The sequence below is a fragment of the Chiroxiphia lanceolata genome, chromosome 3 (genome assembly GCF_009829145.1).
Source record: "Chiroxiphia lanceolata isolate bChiLan1 chromosome 3, bChiLan1.pri, whole genome shotgun sequence".
Classification (NCBI taxonomy): Eukaryota; Metazoa; Chordata; class Aves; order Passeriformes; family Pipridae; genus Chiroxiphia; species Chiroxiphia lanceolata.
Genome location: NC_045639.1, coordinates 102,291,411 through 102,310,910, shown reverse-complemented (window position 1 = coordinate 102,310,910; position 19,500 = coordinate 102,291,411). Strand labels below are relative to the sequence as shown.

General features: G+C 41.5%; 1 protein-coding gene across 1 annotated transcript; it reads right to left on the bottom strand.

Moving 5' to 3' along the window:
• Window positions 1–2,152: 2,152 nt before the first annotated feature.
• On the bottom strand, window positions 2,153–4,857 carry KCNF1 (potassium voltage-gated channel modifier subfamily F member 1). The gene is made up of 2 exons (XM_032684422.1): window positions 4,474–4,857; window positions 2,153–4,372 (listed from the first exon to the last, which is right to left on the bottom strand). The coding sequence occupies exon 2, from the start codon at window positions 4,174–4,176 to the stop codon at window positions 2,713–2,715; it is 1,464 nt and encodes a 487-aa protein (XP_032540313.1). The 5' UTR covers window positions 4,177–4,372; window positions 4,474–4,857; the 3' UTR covers window positions 2,153–2,712.
• Between the last annotated feature and the right edge of the window lie 14,643 nt (window positions 4,858–19,500).

Sequence of the window (19,500 nt, the reverse complement as noted above, 5' to 3'; positions counted from 1 at the left end):
AGGCAAATATGCAGGAATCTATCCTTCCCACTAAGAGTCTTTTAAGAACATATAACTTAACAGCAACAAATCTAACCAATATGGTCCCTGGTGCAGCAAGCCACATGGAGCCTGGCTTGAGACCAGCCTGGGCTGAAGTGCCACCAAAGTTGTCTCAAAATTCTTTCCACAGTGACACAGCATAGGTGGAGTCCAGTGCTCAATGGCACAACTCATTGGAGAAATCAACCCATAAAACTATTTCTGATAATAGAGGCTTATTTTTTATTTCATGTCAGGTTAAATAAATCACAAAGTATGGCAGTAAGGATTTAGCACTTGTGGTGCTAAACCATATTACTTAGCATTTACACAGTGCTTTTCTCATTCAAGAAAGTGCTTTTTCTAACTTCATTTACTCTCCCTACCCGCTACATGTCACAAGGGAAGTCAGGAGCATTTAATATTCTTGATGATCGACAAGGCTGGACTCACACAGCTTTGTTATTTTTCCTCTTTTCCCACCCTCACCATCCCAGCTGAGTTGATTTTTGGTGGCTGCAGCCCATACTTGTGACCTGGAAATCTTATGCAGTGCAAGGGGCTGTCCCTTTGATGAGAGCTGGGTAGGTCCTGGCCAGGCAGCCAGGGAGCAGAGCTGAGGCTTATGGCAAGCAAGGAACAGATCTCAGTAGAGATGGACTGAGAGAGCAGTTCTAGAGGCAAAGAGCTGGGATAGAGGGGAGGATGGGGGTGAAGGAATGCTTGGGCTGAAGAGGTTATTTGAATTGGCTGTTTACCTTAGGTGGCAGAGAATTTGGGACAGATGCTGGTGGAAGGATTCAGGTACAGAAAGGTTTAGAGATTGTTTGAATTATCTTACTTGATGGAGGTATGTAAGGCAGGACATGGTAATGAGGTTGGGTAAGAGGACATTAGGTCTGGCACAGGGCTGGGGCGTGGGGATACAGATATCCCTAGAGGTGAGGAATTTGAGGTGTGAGGAGTAATGCTGGGAAAGGCCTTCAACCTGGGGGAGCTGAGGGCTGATTTCCATATCAGGAGAAGCACGGAGCAGGTGGTGTTCCCTGGGAGTGGCTGCCCTTCACCACACACCTGCACAGTCCCTACATACCGCCACTGCTCCCATTCCCAGCAGGGCACTTCCCACCAGCAGACATACTCCTTCTCTAGAGGACAGGGCAAATAAGGTGCCAGGAGAGAGCACAAAGCCCACTCCACAGCTCTGTGCCCCTCCTGTCACTGCTCCTCTGGGGTGGATGCCACAGGTCCATCAGTTGCCCAGATTCTAGGAAAAGTCCCAAGGACCTGCAGGGGGATATTTGGTATAAGGTGGCCATGAATGGGCTGTGGCTCATGGTACTGCATTTCACCTGGGTGAGGAGCTGCTCAGCACAAAAGGGAACAAATAAGGACAGTTACTCTAACCATTTAATCATCTGGCACCCTACTTTTAACATATGTGCCAGTGCTCCTCTCTCCTTTAAACTGACATAACTCCTTGTTCCAATGGATTTCTCTGGTAGAGACCAGATGCATTCATTCATTGTTTACAACAGCTAAATTTAGGCTTATGTAGATGGCACTTGCTTTTGGAAAAGATAGTACCTATATATTAGTGTTGATTAATACACTGATTAATTAATAAGATACTGATTAGAGCCCAATACCTCTGTAAACTAACATTTACTAAACCATGCAGTCGTTGTAGGGGTGAGATGTGCTGCTTAAAAAAGTAACGTAGTAATATCTTCATTCAGCTAGATATTTTTATCATAAATCAAATGGACATTATTTTTATTGGAACTTTCTCTACACTTACTTTCAAACAATTAAAGTTTCTTTTTTAGAAACATTCAATTTAACTTCCCTATAAAATTCCTTTGCTTTAATAGTAAATTAAATATACCATGAATTAACTTACAGTTTTAAAAATTACTTGATTATAGATCCTTCCTGAAACATCCCTGCTATATAAATCAAGCTGCAATTAAAAGCTAGAACAAATATTTTTAAATTTTCTCCTTAAAATACATTGATTCTTTTCTGCATCTCTGCTCAAAACATAGCTTCACGTCTCATTGAAAATTACATTTTATCTGAAAAGAGGAACAGAGACCTATCCAAAAAGTTGACCCCAAATTACATTTTATAAAAACAAAGCCATTTATTCACTCTAATATTCTGCACACATTATATGCTGATACTTTCAGTATCTCTGGGCTGAAACTGCTTGTAACATTTCGCTGTAAGCCTGAATCTAATACAAGTGAGAGGTTGTATTAATTTTTTTGAGGAGCGGTTCCCCTAGATGCAAAGGCATTGAAGAGAGCCTGGAAGACACAATCTGTGTGATGCTGCTCTTTATTGTTACAGGTACAGAGTTCTGGTGTGGCAATGCTGCGCATTCAGGTCATTGAACATTTACTGATGGGGAAGGACTTTTCAGTCTCTGAAATGGTTACAAATGGCTTTTGTCAGAACGCACTCAATATAAGCAGTCTGACCTCAATGGAGTCCTACTATTTTATTTTGGATAATAATGGCAAAGTCTTACCAACTGTCGATGGAGATACCATGGGGTTAATTTATATTCGTGTTGGAAAAGCAAAGCAGAGCTCTCTCCCAACTCTGACAGAACTGCAGCTCTCTTCAGTAGTTGATTGTCAGGTTGTCCCGATCTGTAGCTTAGTGCTGACAACAGTTCACAGTTTATTTGCAGCTTTGAAGCCTGGTCCTATAGTGTTTCTCTTCTGACAAGAGATGAATAAAGGTGTCACTGTGGGAGACTTTTAGCCGGCTGCTATAAAAAGGACTCTCCTTGCCTTCCCTTGAAAGATCCTCTAGCTCACTTTTGGAGCCTGCGGCTTTCCCCTCGGCTGAGTTTAGCTCCATCAGCTCCAATTCATGCTTGGCAGCTGTTTCTAAAACTCTCTGTTTGTTATAATACCTGACAAAGTTGTTAATGATTGGGTGGATGGGAAGGGCGATCGCTATCACCCCACAAAGAAAACTGATGGCAGCATTCAGTTTTCCTAGTGTTGTTTTAGGGTATATGTCTCCATATCCAACTGTGGTCATGGTAATGATTGCCCACCAAAATGACTGAGGGATGCTTTTAAATAAAGTTTCGGGGTGACTTTGCTCCATGGTATAACCTAGGGCAGAAAAGACAAAGATTCCAACAGCTAAGTACATGAGGAGCAGCCCGAGCTCCTTAAAGCTGCGTTTCAGGGCGTAGGTTAAGGTCTGGAGCCCTGAGGAGTGCCGTGCAAGCTTGAAAATCCTTGCGATCCTCATGATGCGCAGTGCCTGGACAGCCTGCTGAACATTGCTCAGCTCCATCAGCTTGGCTCCTAGGTGGGTCAAGGTCAGGCTGACATAGAAAGGAAGTATTGCTAGCACATCGACAATGTTCATAAAAGAAAGGGCAAAGTGGAGTTTGTTGGGAGAGGAGATCAGCCTCAGCACATACTCCATGGTGAACCAGCCTATACAGGCTGTCTCTATGCTGTCCAGCATTGGGTGTTCCATATGGTTCCCCTCTGCATCTGTGACCTGCAAATCTGGGATGGTCCCGACACACATCACAACAGAGGAGGTCAAAATAAACAGAAAGGACAGAATAGCAACCACTCTAGCTGGATAGGATGATTCTGGCTTCTCCAGAAATTTCCAGATGCATTTTTGGCACCTTTTCCAGCGACTTTCTGAGGCATCTACTCCCAAGTCATCCAGAATGAGTTGCACCCTTCGGGCTATTTCTTCCAGTTCCTCCTTTTTTTCACTTAGATGAGTTTTGCAGCAGTCATCCAAAAATTTCAGATCCACTTTCCAAAATTCCATTTCATTCTCGAAACATATGGGGCATATTCCTTTCTTCATATGAATTTCCCCAAAGTAATATACGTCAATAATGCATTTGAAAGCATCTGGGTCTCTGTCAAAGTAAAATTCTCTCTTTCCAGGATCATAGTCATCACAGAGGGAGAATATGCTATCGTATCCCCCTGATAAACAATTGATCAGCTCTGCCAGCCGTGTTTCTGGGTATTGATTCAGGTTATCTCCGTAGAACACCTGCCTTACTCCACCGACATTGACTACAATCTCCATTTCTTCACTTTTTTCTGATACATCAGTCTCCACATCTGGAAACATAGAGTCACCTGCCATTTTAGTTGTATTTGATTTTGTTGGATTTTTAGCCCGTTGTTTGGTTTCACAGATTTGTGGTTTTAATCTCTCATGAAAGCAAATCAGCACTGAGCCAGCTCTACTACAAATGTCACCAAACTGACCCAGAGTCGTGGTGGGAAAGGTTACAGATAGAAACCTGCAGTCGGAAAAGCCGTGTGAGGTATGCAACAAGCTGCAGAGAAAAGACAAATCATCAGGCTGCTGCGCCTGCAAGCAGGATGTTAGAAAGCTCCAGCAGACTGGAAAGAGAAGAAACCATTTAGTAAAACTCACCACTCTGTTCAGTGCTCGAGAGTCTTTTCAGGTCCCATTCTCTCTCTAAAAGTGATATCTATTCACAGCTTGGAAGTCACGGCAGAGAAATAAATCCTGAGCTCTGATTAATGCAACGTGCAGTGAGTGACAGTTCTCAGAGCGACAGTCGGTGTGGTGAGCCCACAGAAACTGCCACGGCTTCTCCCTTCGATTCCACAGATTTCCCTAGAAAGCTGCGTTTGAATTTTGTTTCTCTTTCCGTTTTCTGTTTACTTTAAGGTCTTCCAGAGTTCATCTGCTGACTCTTGCACATAGTCGGTCGGTGCAAGCATGCAGAGGAGAAACTTGTGCTTGTTTTCCCTTTGCTGTTTCTCAGCACAATAGGGAACCCAGGCTGCCAGGAGTCCTTTTCCAAACTCTACCCTCTCCTGGTGAAAGCCAGCAAAGCACCAGCGGCACAGAAAGCACATCTAGGCTTTTTATATGCCTGCCAAAAGGTGCAATAATGTGTTTCTATCCTACCAGGAACTTTAATGAGTTTTAAAAACATTTTTTAAAAACCTAATGCAAAGCATAATTGTGCATAAAATCATTCAGAGTTGTAGAATGCCCACGACACAGGAAGACACACAAACATTGATTCCTGGTGGCAGAAACCAGAAGTAAAACTGTGTTTTGGGAATAAATGTATGGCATAAATTTTGCTCTCAGTGGGACTGGAGAAACTCTGGAGCATCTCTGTCCTGGGTCAGACATTGAGTTAATGCAGATTTGTACTGGTGTCATTGCAAAAGAGGCAGAGATCATAAAGTTTTTATTGCAGCTGTAGAGCAAAACTGCCCCTGCATTCTGTGCACATTTCCCAGTGCTCTGGGTCCTCAGTTTTAGCCATGTTTCCTTGATCTGCAGTCGGCTGAGCCTGAGGAAGGTTTCAGTAATTTACGTCTATGACGATTTCTCTGGGAATGCTATTTACCAGAAGTAGTGTTGTGTACTACATCCAGTACTTAAAAAGCAGAAATAGAATAACAAGCATTTCATTTTAACTTCATTTTCTCCAAATTTCAGGATTTGATGGACATTTGTTCCCCAGACCCTTACATGCAGGAAGGCCTACCACTCTGCTCTTAAATTCTTAAATCTGACTCTAGAGTTCATTTTAGTGCGTCCAGCAAAACCTACAGTTCAAAAATTAACTGTTTCTGGCCACAACAGAATAATCTGTTCCAGTTTACTGGCTTCTGAAAAGCTTCTCAGTGGAGGGCAATAGAGAGCAATAAACCCAACTGACAGTTTGCTTCTCTAGGCTTGTGTCCATCCTGGGAGAAAGGCGAGATATGTGATGTGATGTACCCACTGTCCTCATGGTTGTGTTGCACAGTGAGGGGGACCCTGGTGAGTATACAGTGCTTCTGTTCCACTCTCTTGCCAGAAGTTTATGAGCAATTAGTAAGAGGTTGTGCACCAGACCTCATCAGGAGTATGCACATACATCACATACCCAGGAAGTGGTAATATCAGGTCCCAGGAAAAGTGATATCTTTTAGTCTATACCTGAGTCACACAATCTCTGGAGGCCAGTGTCACCTTCATGGGCTCCTGAGGGTGCTACATAGTGTGGGTATAATACAAGATGTCCCTTGAATTGTTTACCAGGCACATATAAGTTTACTGAAACTTGCAGACTTCTTGGGACAAGAGCAATACCTTGGAGACCTGGAAAACCCCTGTTTTGTGGGTTCGTCAATAAACAATTATCCACCTGGGGCTTTCCTGCTCACTAACATGAATGTTAATTGCTTGATTTTAGCAAAATAAATATTACGATGCCAATAGTAGTGACATGCTTGAACAGGAAAAAATATAGATGGGATTACTGAGTATCTGATCTTACAAAACAAAACTGAGCTCTGGGAAAGTTGGGTTTCAAATTTTGTCAGCCTTCATCAGCATAGGGAAACAGGTTCTTTGGATGTAAATCCTCAGATTTAACCATCTCAGATCCTACTCTCCTTGATCAATGATTTGTTCCAATGACCTTTTGGGTTTTCTCTAGGTAATGATAAGAAATCAATGTAGAGTCCAGCATGACCGACATAGAAAGCACCACCTTTGTTTCTGAAAGGACTCTTCCCCCCCTGCACCATTTTACAGAACAAACACCTACAAAATAGGCACGCAGGATTAGTACATACATTGTTCAGTTTCAAAGGTGAAATCAGCTCCTCTCAAATGATAAATCTCAGCACATTCTCAAAAGGTTGAGAAGAAACTATTTTTGAAATGCCAGATACATCCTTATAAAGACTTAGTGCAGCTGCTAAAATCCTTGTGCTTTATTCTCCCTCGTCTTGCACCTTTTCAGAGTTCTTTACACCTTTCAATGTGCCTGTGAAATGTTGAAGATCTGGTAACATTTTAAATCCACTTGGGCAAATGTGAATGATCCAAAGAACGGTCAGGGAAAATCATAATTAAGCTAAAACATTGTTTTTGTAGCTGAAAAGAGTGACATAGGCTTACTTGATGAATGTTTTGTATCAGACATATCGTAGAGCAGCAAACAATAGGAGCAGAATGAATAACTTGCAGTAAATAATTTATTTCACTAATTCATCATCCATGAAAAGAGAGCTTCTCTAATCTAAAAATTTCAATAGATAATTGTTACCCTGGAATTCATTTATGACCACTTTCCTGTAATTATTAGGGCTTCTAAATTCAAGTTCTGTTGATTTACCTGATCAGGACAAACAGGTCAAGCTGTGCTGTGTGTCTTCTGGAAGCAGTGTATGCTGGCAATTGAATTCCTACAGAGTCAACAAGAAACACAGAGGGGGTTTTTTCTGTGTTGGTGCTTTGGCTCAGAGAACAACATGCGTTTGAGCTGACAGCTGTGTTAAGTTTTGGCTGTGGTTCAGACAAGCTCCTTCAGGGAGAAGGAGGCTCAGCTGGACATCAAGCCCTGAAGCCCGAAGGAAGGACTCCTGGGTTGCTGGGCAACCCCACCAAATCCAGCCTCAGCTCCAGCAGGAACACAGCATCTCTCAGGAGTATTTGAACTCCAATAGATCTTGGTCCACAAGGTGTAGGTGAAGCTTGAAAATGGCTCCCCAGTGGCACTGGTCTCCACATGATGGATGTGGGTGTCACAGAGCACCCACAGTTCAGCACCCAGGGACCTGTAGTGGCAGCGGTGTGCAGAGGATGCTGGCACTGAAGGTCTGGCTCCCTCACTGGCGACTTTTTGGGAAAGCACATTCACCCCTGGGTGACTCTGTGCCAATCTGTGAAGACAGGTTGCTCCTCTTGAGCTGTACACTGGCTCATACCTTACTCCTGAGTCCCAGCCACCACCTCTGCCCTCCTGTCTGATGCACCCCTGCTCCCCACACAGCTATGGGCAGTAGTGGTGCATGAAGGGCTGTGAATAGGTCAGGAGCCAACCCTAGGGAGATACGGTTGGATTCCACATAGGGAGGGATGTTTTATGTAGAGGCAGGACTTGGACAACCTCTCTGCAAGCAGGTTGTGATGCAGTCAGACCCTGTCTGCACTGAGCGCAGTCCTGCCTGCAGTGCCTGGGACCATCTGACCCCTCCATCCTTACAAATCAGTGAAGTGTTTGGTGCTGTGTCTACACAGGCAAGTTCAAGAAAGTTTAGGGACCTGATAATAACCGTCCAAGCAAGAAATAGCTAGAGCATGTCTGACACGGGTCCAGCCCACACTAACCAGCTAACATGGCAGTGTCCCACCCCTCATATGGTCATCAGAGACCATTCCATACAGGCTATTTGAAAGTAGCATGAGCAGTGGAGATTAAAATGACTTCTTAAACTAGATGGAGATGAGTTGTCAGTTGGCCTCAGTGCCCATAGACATCCCTGAGCACATGTAAATCTCGTCATGCTCAATATAACCCACACAAACACTCTTCTTCTACTGCGTTATATTTGGGGTTTTTAATGACACTCGCAGTACTGGACCTGTGATGGATCCAGCATCTAACACACAATTTATTTTCAGCTAGATGCAGACTGTGGAGATCTACTCAAGACAAGAACATGTGATCAAAATGTACTATAGAGAAGTCAATCAGAGACCTAAAGGAGGGTGGGGAATGAGGATATCTTATTCCTCCTCCTTTCCTTGAGGCATTGCGGGGATAAAGCTTTCAGACAGCTGCATGGGCTCTGCTTCATCAGCTGATAGCACAAGGTTCTGTGTGGAAAAAGCACCATGTAATTACTTTGTGCCAATCACAAGAAATGGGAGGCAGATAATCTGGAAGGACGGGAAGCAATGAATTATGTCATTTTGGGTTTCAGAAAGAGAAAGTCATCCAGAGCAGCTCCTCTGACTGCTTTAGCACAGCCAGATTTAGTAAGAGATGCAGGAAAGATTTTGCTGTAAGTGTCCTTTAGGGTTTCCAAATATTAGGTGGATTCTAGTGGTTAGTGCAGCAACCTCATTGGAAGATCCATCACACTCCGGCAAATTAATCCGACTACTGCAATATGCTGGTTTATCCTTTATAACTCAGTATTGCAAATCTGTTTTGACATCACACCTTCTTTAAACCTTATAACATGCTCTGCAATAAAGCTGTCTGGTTTGATACATTAAGAAAACATGAGATTGCGTTCTCACAGGTGCTGTGGTTCCCATCATGGTTATGGGGCCACTGCCATAGCACCGGCACCAGCCCCATGCACCTTCCCAGTGCATCTGCAGGACAACAGTGCATGATTTGCTCTCATGGACTGTAATGCCACGGCATGTGGGAAAAGAGTGTTGTGGGCACTGACTGTCTGCAGGAAACCGTCGTGGTGCCACAGCAGCAAGTCATGGTCCCAGCACTGATGGATGTCTTGTGTGTGTAGCCACGAGCTACTGCAGGGAATTCGAGCCTCAGAATGAAACATGTTCATCACCCACTGCTGCTATTTCTGACAACAGATGAGTCTTTTAAATCCCTTGATATGGAAAAAGAAGGGTCCATCAAATGCAAAGCAACTGAAATTGTCTACATTTTTAAATACATCTTAATGCTTTGTATGATGTCTCTCGATACACTGGACTTCCTTCAGATTGATATGTTAAATGCAAGAGGTTATGAAATGTCTTAGCAGAGGTGCGTATCTAGACTATAACGCATACCTTCACCTTATAAATCTGGGTTTATGTGTCTCTGTCTCCAGCATATTTATGTATTCCTCCACGGCTATTATTTAAGACCAAACAAGTCTTTTCCCAGCTTATTTTCCCCTGTCTTAGCTACTTTGGTTCTCCCTGGGGGAGAGTGACCTGGCAGATGCTCCACCCATGTACTGAGGTTGAGATCAAAGTAACTGCACTTCAGAGCAAGTCCCAGCTCCTGTGAAAAAGTAGGATGTCATTGCGTTAGTTTTTCTTTGTTACAGACAGATTTAATAAGTGGTCATCAGGCAGCATTTTCAAGTATTAAAACTTGGTATTACCAATAACTCTGCCACTCCCCTTCTGCAATTGTATTAATATAAAAGAACATTTGCTGTATGGGAAGGCCAAGTTATCCTGGTAATAAGCAGCTTTATATTTGAGTATCTCTTCTCAGACTCAGACTGGTGGTAGTACATCAGTGTGGCTAAAAAGTCTTATCAAGAATGAATAGTGATAAAAATATGCAGTGTATGCCAACTGGTTAACTGGGTAATTCTTCAGTGCATCCTCTCAGCTTTAAATCAGTGTAAGTTCATTCAACACAGGGAAGCAGGCCAAGGAGGTCAAAGTTAGAGACCATGAAACAGGAAAGGGAAATATTTTTGCTGCTCCATTCCTCCTTTGGCAAGATTTTGAATCCCTGCAGGAGAATCGATAGATGTGTTAGGATTGGCAGGACACTCGAAGCTGCTGCTCTCTGAACCATTGCAAAGGACAATCAATGTTTTCCCTCATACAGCACGTGCCATGGTCCGAGGCATGATAAAAGAAATATAATCAAATTTTATGATCTGATAAAGAAATTAGGTGAATGAGGGTGGAACTGGCCACGAAAACTGATTTTGTTTAGCAAAGATTACTGAGGTTTTTCGGGTTTTTTCGTCATTCAGTGCCTCACCTGACAGTACCTTTCTGATGGTCCTGAGTACTGGGCACTCAGTGTCCTTTTTCTAGCAAGGAATTGGTATATGAAACCCTGTGGTGTGCTTAGGGAATTTGTACTGCTGTAGAAATGCTGAGTCTATAACACCTGAATTTTCAGAGAGGATTTAGGAAATAAAACTACATTATTGTGTTAATGTGTGTACACCATCAGATTTCCTCTCAAACTACTGCTAAAATGAGAATATACAATCTAAAAAAAAAATAAATAAAATAATTACCAAATAAATGGACTCATATTCTTAGGGAAGAAAAACCTTTCAAGATAAATCTGGACAAATAAATCTCTTTTCTTCTAACTAACTGTTATTTATTTATTGTTTTTCTACACCGCAGACCACTAGGAAATTCACTGCTAACTCCAGATAGAATGAAGTCATTCACTTAAGGGTAAGAAGTGTATATTTTGTGAAGGATAAAATGTATACTTCATGTCTTTCACTTACTTGATAGGGTTATTTATGGATCTACAGCAAGGAAACTATTTCGTTGAACTGAAACATCCCACAGCTGACAGTAAATATCAAGCTTTACACTTTTAAGAGGAATAAAGCTTTCCAAATGTGACAAAAGAAAGTTCCTTTCCATAATGCCCACTATGTGTGGGAAGACAGATGAGAGATGTGTGGGAGCAGTGTTTATTTTGGTGATTTTTGCTTCCTCAGGCAGCTGTGATGGCTTTTGCTGAGAGCCTTCAGGGAAGACAGGGAAAAAGGAGATGTTCATGTGAGTGATGGATGAGAAGGTGGTGGGGAACTCAGCAGCTCGCCTGTTTTGGACTCTAGGTGGGGTCAAAGGACATGCACATTAGGCTGTCTTCTTTCTGCCTCTATCATTCTTCTTGCAAGAGGAAATCAGTGATTTCATTTTCCTTCTGGGGAAACTTGTTCCATGAATGTGCAGAGCAGATGTAGCAGTTTGAGACACAGTGTCACTGTGCCACAGAATACATGCCCCAATGCTAATTTTTCCTTATTGCAATGACCTGAGACATTCCTTTTAAATGTGGAGCAGTGGTAAAACAGGAGTCTTCACAGAGCTGTGCCCTGCAGAACCAGATCATGAGACTCGCAGTGAGTGTGGTAGGCTGCAATCCCAGGTACCTGTCTCATAGGTAACTTAAAATGGGTCTTTTCACTTTCATCCTCCTGGAATTTCTAGTGACTCAAGAACTCTAACATATGTTCACTCATATTGAGCTGTTGTCGCTCTCCATCATTTACCAACAGTCCTGGCTCATTGAGGAGGTCCCAGATGATTGGAAGTTGCTGAATGTCACACTGATCCACAAAAAGAGCTGCAAGGAAACTACAGACCCATCAGCCTGACTTCAGTGCCTGGCAAGGTTACGGAGCAGATCATCCTAAATGCAATCCCACAGCACCTACAGGATGGACAAGGGATCAGAACCAGCCAGCACGAGTTTAGGAAGGGCAGATCCTGTCTGACCAACCTGATCTCCTTTTATGGTCAGGTGACCCACCTGATGGATGAGGGGAAGGCTGTGGATGTGGTCTATCTGGACTTCAGCAAAGTCTTTGACACCGTCTCCCACAGCATACTCCTGAAAAAGCTGGCAGCCCATGGCTTGGACAGGGGTACCCTGTGCTGGGTTAGGAACTGGCTGGAGGGCCGGGCCCAGAGAGTGGTGGTGAACGGGGCTGCATCCAGTTGGCGGTCGGTCACTAGTGGTGTCCCCTAGGGATGAGTGTTGGGCCCAGTTCTGTTTAATATCTTTATTGATGATCTGGATGAGGGGATTGAGTCCACCATTAGCAAATTTGCAGATGACACCAAGTTGGGGGGGAGGGGTGTGTTGACGAGCTGGAAGGCAGGAGGGCTCTGCAGAGGGACCTGGACAAGCTGGAGAGTTGGTCTGATTCCAATGGAATGAGATTCAATAAACCCAAGTGCCGGGTCCTGCACTTTGGTCGCAACAACCCCATGCAGCGCTACAGACTGGGGGCAGAGTGGCTGGAGAGCAGCCAGGCAGAAAGGGACCTGGGAGTTTGGATTGACAGGAAGTTGAACATGAGCCAGCAGTGTGCCCAGGTGGCCAAGAAGGCCAATGGCATCCTGGCCTGTATCAGGAACAGTGCCCTTGATTGCTATACATTCTTGTCTGCTTCTTGCTCATTGCTAGAATAATTTCCCAAATACATGAAAAAAACCTATTCAATGGTACCTGTGTAAATACCAGTAGATAATAAGTAGAGATAGGGCATATATTTGGAAAAATAACAGGATCACCTTGCAAGCAATTTGTGAGAAGGGAAAAGAACAAAATGACTGCAATAATTTTCTGTCTTTAAATTGAGAGAACTTTTTGTAATGACTTTATGGTAAACAGAAAAGGGAATTTCACTTTGTCAGTTATTTGAAATATGCAAATAACTGTTGTTGTTGCATGTAAGTTGTGAAACACTGTCTGGACCCACTAGTGTTTATATTCTGCACTTACAGTCTACAGAATGTTTACCTGCTTTTTGAAATGCTGATTTGGAAGCTTTTGCATCCTTTGAAAAATCAACTTACTGTCATCAACAAGTAACCTGATACAGAATTCTTGTGGAATACAGCACACGTATTAATAAAGTTGTTAATTTAAATAATGACTCAGTTTAAGAAAAGAATTTTCCACAATGTGTGTACAAAAATTACGTATTTTTTAATTTTGTCCAAAATCACACATTTTGATGGAATGTTATATTTTAGCCCAAAAACCCACAAGTGCCAACTTCTTCACAATCAAATATGGAAAAGGAAAAAAAAAAAAGAGGAGTTAACAGCATTATTCAAATTGAGGAATGATGACAGAGGGAGTTTTACATACATTTCCTCCTGATACCCAGGGTGATGGTGGACCATTTTGCTCTTGTGCTGTACAAGAAATCAGTTTGCAGAAGATGAAATTTAGATGTTTGCATAAAAAAATACATTAATGTATAAGATGCTTGTATAGAGGTGTGTCACATGTGAGGTAGCTTAATATTTATTCTGGCCTTGGAACTGTAACATTTTCATACTGTAAATACCAGGCATTGATGTTGCAGTGCTGCAGTTAGAAACCAGTTGTGGCTGGAGCAGTGAAAGGTTTCTTTTATAAGATTCTAATTCTACTTTTCATTGCATTCATATATTGACAAAAAGAAATTATTTTCATTGGTGTTTTACTGATTTTCAGCCACTTTTGAGATTGGAGTCCATGCATGGGGATGGATCGACTTTGTTACTCTTTGATTAGTGTAAAGAGCACTTTCATTACACCCCCTAGTTCCCCAAAGGTTTTATTAAGGACATTCTTTCCTTTTGAAAAATGTACTCATGGAGAGAAATTGAAGATGATTCAGGTTTAATAAGATGAGAGGGTCTACGGAGAAAACAAAGGCAACAGCTAGTAAAAATCTGTTTGGAGGATGTTGACACTTTCTTCTACCCTTTGGCTGTATGTTCAGAAAATATCCTTTTCTCTCACAAATCCTGTGTGTCATTTCTAATGCCTAAGAAAGGGTCTGGCAAGGAAATGTGAAGAATCTCATGAATGTTAGAATTACTGATGTTGTAAACTGGAAACAGAATAGATAATTTTTTTGACAGAAGAGATTGATGTCAGATAAACACAGTACAGTTAAATTGAAAGTTGTCAAAAACAGAAATAAAAACACTTAATCAAGATACATCCTTATATTGAAAGCAATTGTTTTCATAATATCAAAATATATTTATTTCTGTAGCTAAAATGTTTTAATTGGGATTTGTAATTTCACTTCTTTTTATTTTGGCCTTATGTTGCAATAGCAGCATTGTATTTATAATAAAATATCAGAATGTAATATTTAGTATAAATATTTTCACAATGTTAAACTTCAGTGTTGCTAAAATAAAGATTTGGATGTCCTATATTTAGATTTGTTTGACATGTTGCAAGGAAATTTTTAAAATGTAGATTAGTTTTTCCTTCCTCATGCATCTCAACAAAATGTCAGGGTATCAGAAATTCCTAGAAAAATGTTCTGTTTTTTGTACAGGTCTAGTTAATATTAATTAATGCTAGTCAGTCTTATCAAGGAAAAAATAGACTTCAAGAGATAAGCGAGGCTGATTAGTAAATGATTTGTCACAAGCTCTGAAAAAGAAATCCCAAGCAGATTGTGAAGCTAGGGAGTAGGGTTGTAGTCCTCCAGCTATGTGGTGTCATCATTTATTTCTTCATGCATATACATCAGAAATTTATTGCAAGACATATACAACCACACAGTACCTGATTTTACCTTCAGTACACAGCCAGTTTAAGATCAATATGAGGGAAGAAACCAACCATGTATTGATTAATGATAGATTATTTAGCATATTCGTGGTGCTACTATTACTGTATATCCAGCTCTATTCTCAAATAAGCCAAAGGCAAACACCCTATTATGAGACATTGCTAACTGCTTATAAAACCTCAGTCATAAGGTGCAAAGACATTTCCAAATACAGACAATTAATTTGCCTACTATTTGCACGTATAATCTCTGATAATTATATATTCTGGTCACATTTATGAGGATGTTTGCAACTAGTGTCTGACCTCAGATGTATGACGCTATCCATGTTTACTGCAAAATAAAGGAAATCTGCTTAGAGATTTGAGCTATTTTTTATAACACTAGCTATCTTTGATGAGACCAGCTAAATATTGGAGTATTTAGCATGATTGGGATAAAATTTTGAATATCAGGAATCATCATGGTTTCTACTCTAATCTTTCTTGCAATCACCAATTTTCTGCCAAAACAGGAAATTTTTTGCTGATCTGTGGGAGTTGTCCCAGTGATTTGTGGCAAAGTGTGACCGTGGATGTCCCAGCGAGGCAAATGGTTCCTCCTCGTGGTGGTTCAGTTACTGCATAGTCTCAGTAACAGTGTACAGAAGCCTAAGAAAAGATTACAGAGGATTGGGCAGTTAAAACTGGGTATAGAGTGTGTCGGATATGTTTTCCATTAAGGGAAGTCGTAACATTGCTGTCATAGGCAGGGACTTGTTTTCAAGGTCACCCAAGAAAAGTCAGAGAGTGGTTGAAATTCTCCCATCACCAGAAGTGGGGAGCTCCTGCCTGTCCTGAGATTAACCTGTGTTAGTCACAGCAGCAATTTGCAGTGAAGCTTGACAAAAGCGATGAAGTCCTCGTTACTCATCGGGACAGAACAATTGAAAATGCCAGAGAATAGTGATAAAGAAAGGTCTCAGCAGCAGCACTTCCCATTCATCACTGAACTTTCTTTCATCTCCTTAGCCTTTTATTTTTGCTCAATGGGATATCTTGGGTTCTGCAGTCTTGTCTTTGAGGACATTACCAGTGAGTACAATGGATCTCTGTTGCAGGTATCCTGTCGTTCAAACGGGGTTTATGACACTACCCTGAACAAAGTGAATTAGTATGCAAGATGTCAATACTATGTTAAATTAAACAGCACACAGTAATGAAAGGCATTCAATTTAGTAATGTTAAATGCAATCTTAACTGAGCAGAACCGATTATTGTATAAAACAGAAAGGATAAAAGGCTTGACTCAACTATTGTCTAGACAAATCATTTAGAAACATGTGGGTTAGCTTTAGAGCCATTCAGACAATGTAAAAGCTTATTTGTAATCTGTTTGTCAAATTAAAAATGTTTTATGATTTTTCTCCTTTGTAAGATATTAAACAATATGATGTGTAGCCCGACAGCTTAAGATAAGTAGCAAGAAGTCCAAAGACTTGACCAATGGCAGAAAACAGATCCAGAGTAGGGCAAGGAAATTATTTCTGACACATCATTTCTCCTCCAGAAAATGTAGTTTTCATTGACTTCAAACTCTTTGTAAATTTGACCCAAATTCAGCAAATGTTTTTGCTAAGCAAAACTAAAGAACACAGAAAAAAAAGGGAGATGCCGAAAGCAGTTTGTCAAGGCAGGGTCATACAGAGGTTTGGACTTCTTTTTTCAAAGGCAGTAAGAGTAAGAACATGATCCCATCACTTCTCAGAGCAGTAATTTGGACACCAAGGGAAACAGAAACCACATTTGATGTTCCTCTTTCCCTGACCTATAGCGCAAAATTTTACTGATAAAAAATTACTTTCATGATCACAAATTTGCATGCTTTAATGTTTCCACTCTGTACTGGTTGTGGAAGCAGGATGCTGTGAGGGAACACCAGATCCTCCAGCCTCTGTCTGCTTTCCTGGCCACAGGCAGGTCTGCAACCATCACCTCTCCATAGGAGATGGAGGGAGCGAGCCCAGAGAGCCTGCAGGCTGTGGGAGGCGGGTGTCAGCAAGGTGCTCCAGGGCATCATGCCACAGCCCTCAGTCCTGCAGGATTTAAGGAAATCAAATGTCCACAGGACTTCTCCATGGGTATGATAATTTCATAATTGTGAAAATTGAATTCTGCCCCTGCTTCTGCCTACACACCTTCCTCTCCTTTATCTGGTACCACTCACTAAAGAAGTAAAATTATAGCTGTACATACAAGGGTCTGTGAGAATTGCAGGCTTTGTTAAAGCCTGTATTTTCCTCTGTGCTAGGATCAATGAAAGTATTTTATTTTTTATTCTTTTTCAGCACACTGATGAAACGTTTTCCATGGGTATTTTTCCAACAGGTTTTTTTACAGCTTTTTCACATTAGAAAATATTACATATATTTTCCTCTTCTTTGAGCACACATATAGGACTGTCTTTGACCATGTTTACTATGAATTACATTATTATAATCCTTATTTTGATAAGTTCATATAAAAATATCTTCTATTGGCAAATGGTACACACTAAATTGCTACACATACTCCTCTTTCAAAGAATTAGGAACAACAGCTCAGCTTGTACAGAGTATTATTAATAACTGTTCCAACTCCAAGCACATTAGAGGGCTGCAGTGTTGAATTTTTTAAAAGAAAACACATAATAACACATTAAAAATCTCTTCCCTGGCAGCCTTAGAAACTGACTTTCTGTCTTGGCTGCTGAAACTTAGCAGACAGTCTGCCCATGGCACCTTCCTCTCTGCTGCCATGGTCTTGGTCTTTCCTTCAAGACAATTATTGGTAATTACATCATTGGGTAGAGATGGGAATGTTCACCTTCGGGAAGGCCAGCCCCATCATTTCACCACTGCCACCACCAAGACCCTCTTACACTCCCCCCAGTATGTTTACATTTCTTTGCTGGGCCTCCCTCACTCAAGCTGGTGAGGCTGCTCCAGGGATGCTGTCAGGCAGCAGCACCAGTGCATCGTGGGTCCTGCAAGAAATTATATACAGCAAGTTGTGATAAAAGCCAACAATGGGATTGCAGATGCAGACACCTGGAGCTGGGAACTGCCAGAGCTGAGGTCACCCATGCATACTGCATTCAACTATCTTGTGCCTATTCATTATGATACATCCCCTAATTGCATGTGTGCATGCAATTTTTTGGACCTTTGCCATACTCAATGTGCGTGCACTTCTTAATTTTTAAGTCATTGGCTGCAAATGTAACAAGTCTTGTCACCTCATTTTTCTCTTTTCTTTGTACATACAACAGCATTCAAATCTTTTGATGTTAGTATTTAAGACCAGGAAGCAGAATTCCAGTCCTTCCTAAAAACACAGTGATGCTGTAAACAAGACAGGGTTCTTTAAACTTTTACAGCATCTCCAAGTCCCACTGATATGCTTAATTTGATATGCTTAATTATGACCCACAGGTCTTGCTCAGAGTTAAATACAGTAACAGTTACTTAGGAGCACATAGGTTTAATATGCTGAGTTTTTCTGGGAAATTCTCCTTTTGGTGCTTTCCTGTCTCTCATTCCAGGTGGACTAAAACAGTGGTGGATATACCAGTTCTACACTCAGCTACCTCTCACTGTCCTCCTCATGCCAAGGACATGAGTTACCTAGGCAGGCCTTCAGTTCTGGTTGTAGCATCCTGCATGGAGGTGCCAAATTTGCACGCATTGGCTTGTAGACCAAGCATTGCAAGTGATAGCAAAGTCTCCAAAAATGGTAGTTGGGTGCAGAGGATGTAAGGAACAAGAGTGAGTAGCTGACAACACTCTGCATCCTTGCGGTGCTATTACCATAGAAAAGAAAGTCCCCATTCATTTTCTCTTATCTGACAGGCCCAGCTTTATGGTGTCTGGAAGCCAGAGGAACGGATCAATAGGTGTTTGCTGACAACTGAGATTTTGTTTTAATCCATCCACAAATGGTTATGTTTTGGTAGCGGATGTTTTTATACTGGTCTGAAATCATGAAGAGAAGGCCAGCTAGCCCTTTCCAGGACTCATGATTTAAATAGCAGAAATACTGCTTGCTGCAGAGTAGAGTTCCAGTTTCTGCTGGCAAAGTCCACCCTGGTGACAGAGATACAATTGTCATGCTGAGGTTAAAAGAAATTTATTCTGCAGGTAGGTTTTAAATAGAGATAGTGGCATTTATTAGCAAAAATTGCATCCCTGAAGGAAACAAATAAGCTTTGAAGGATATAAACTGCTGCCTAAACCTAGTAGCCAACACCTGATGAACTGTGTGTTTGTAAATACCACTCGGAGCCTGGATGTTGAAGTTGCTGTACAGAAATACAAGGTGTTTTAGTAAGTTTATGGTCAAGCAGTATCCAAAAGCCAATGAATTCACATGAATTCATGTCTATGCTTTTTCATTTAGTTTTCTTTAAGGGCAGGTAGATGGCAAATTTCCATAAATCATACATCAGGCTGAAACTGCTAATACCTAAAAGAAAACCTTAGCCTGAGAGAATTGTTGGTTACATGTGTCCAAAGCATCTGGCTACGTTCATGATAAAGACATGATATTTCAAGCAAGAAGGAGTAGAGAAAAACCAACCCATCTCAAGTCTTTAAACCAGTCTATTTTTTATT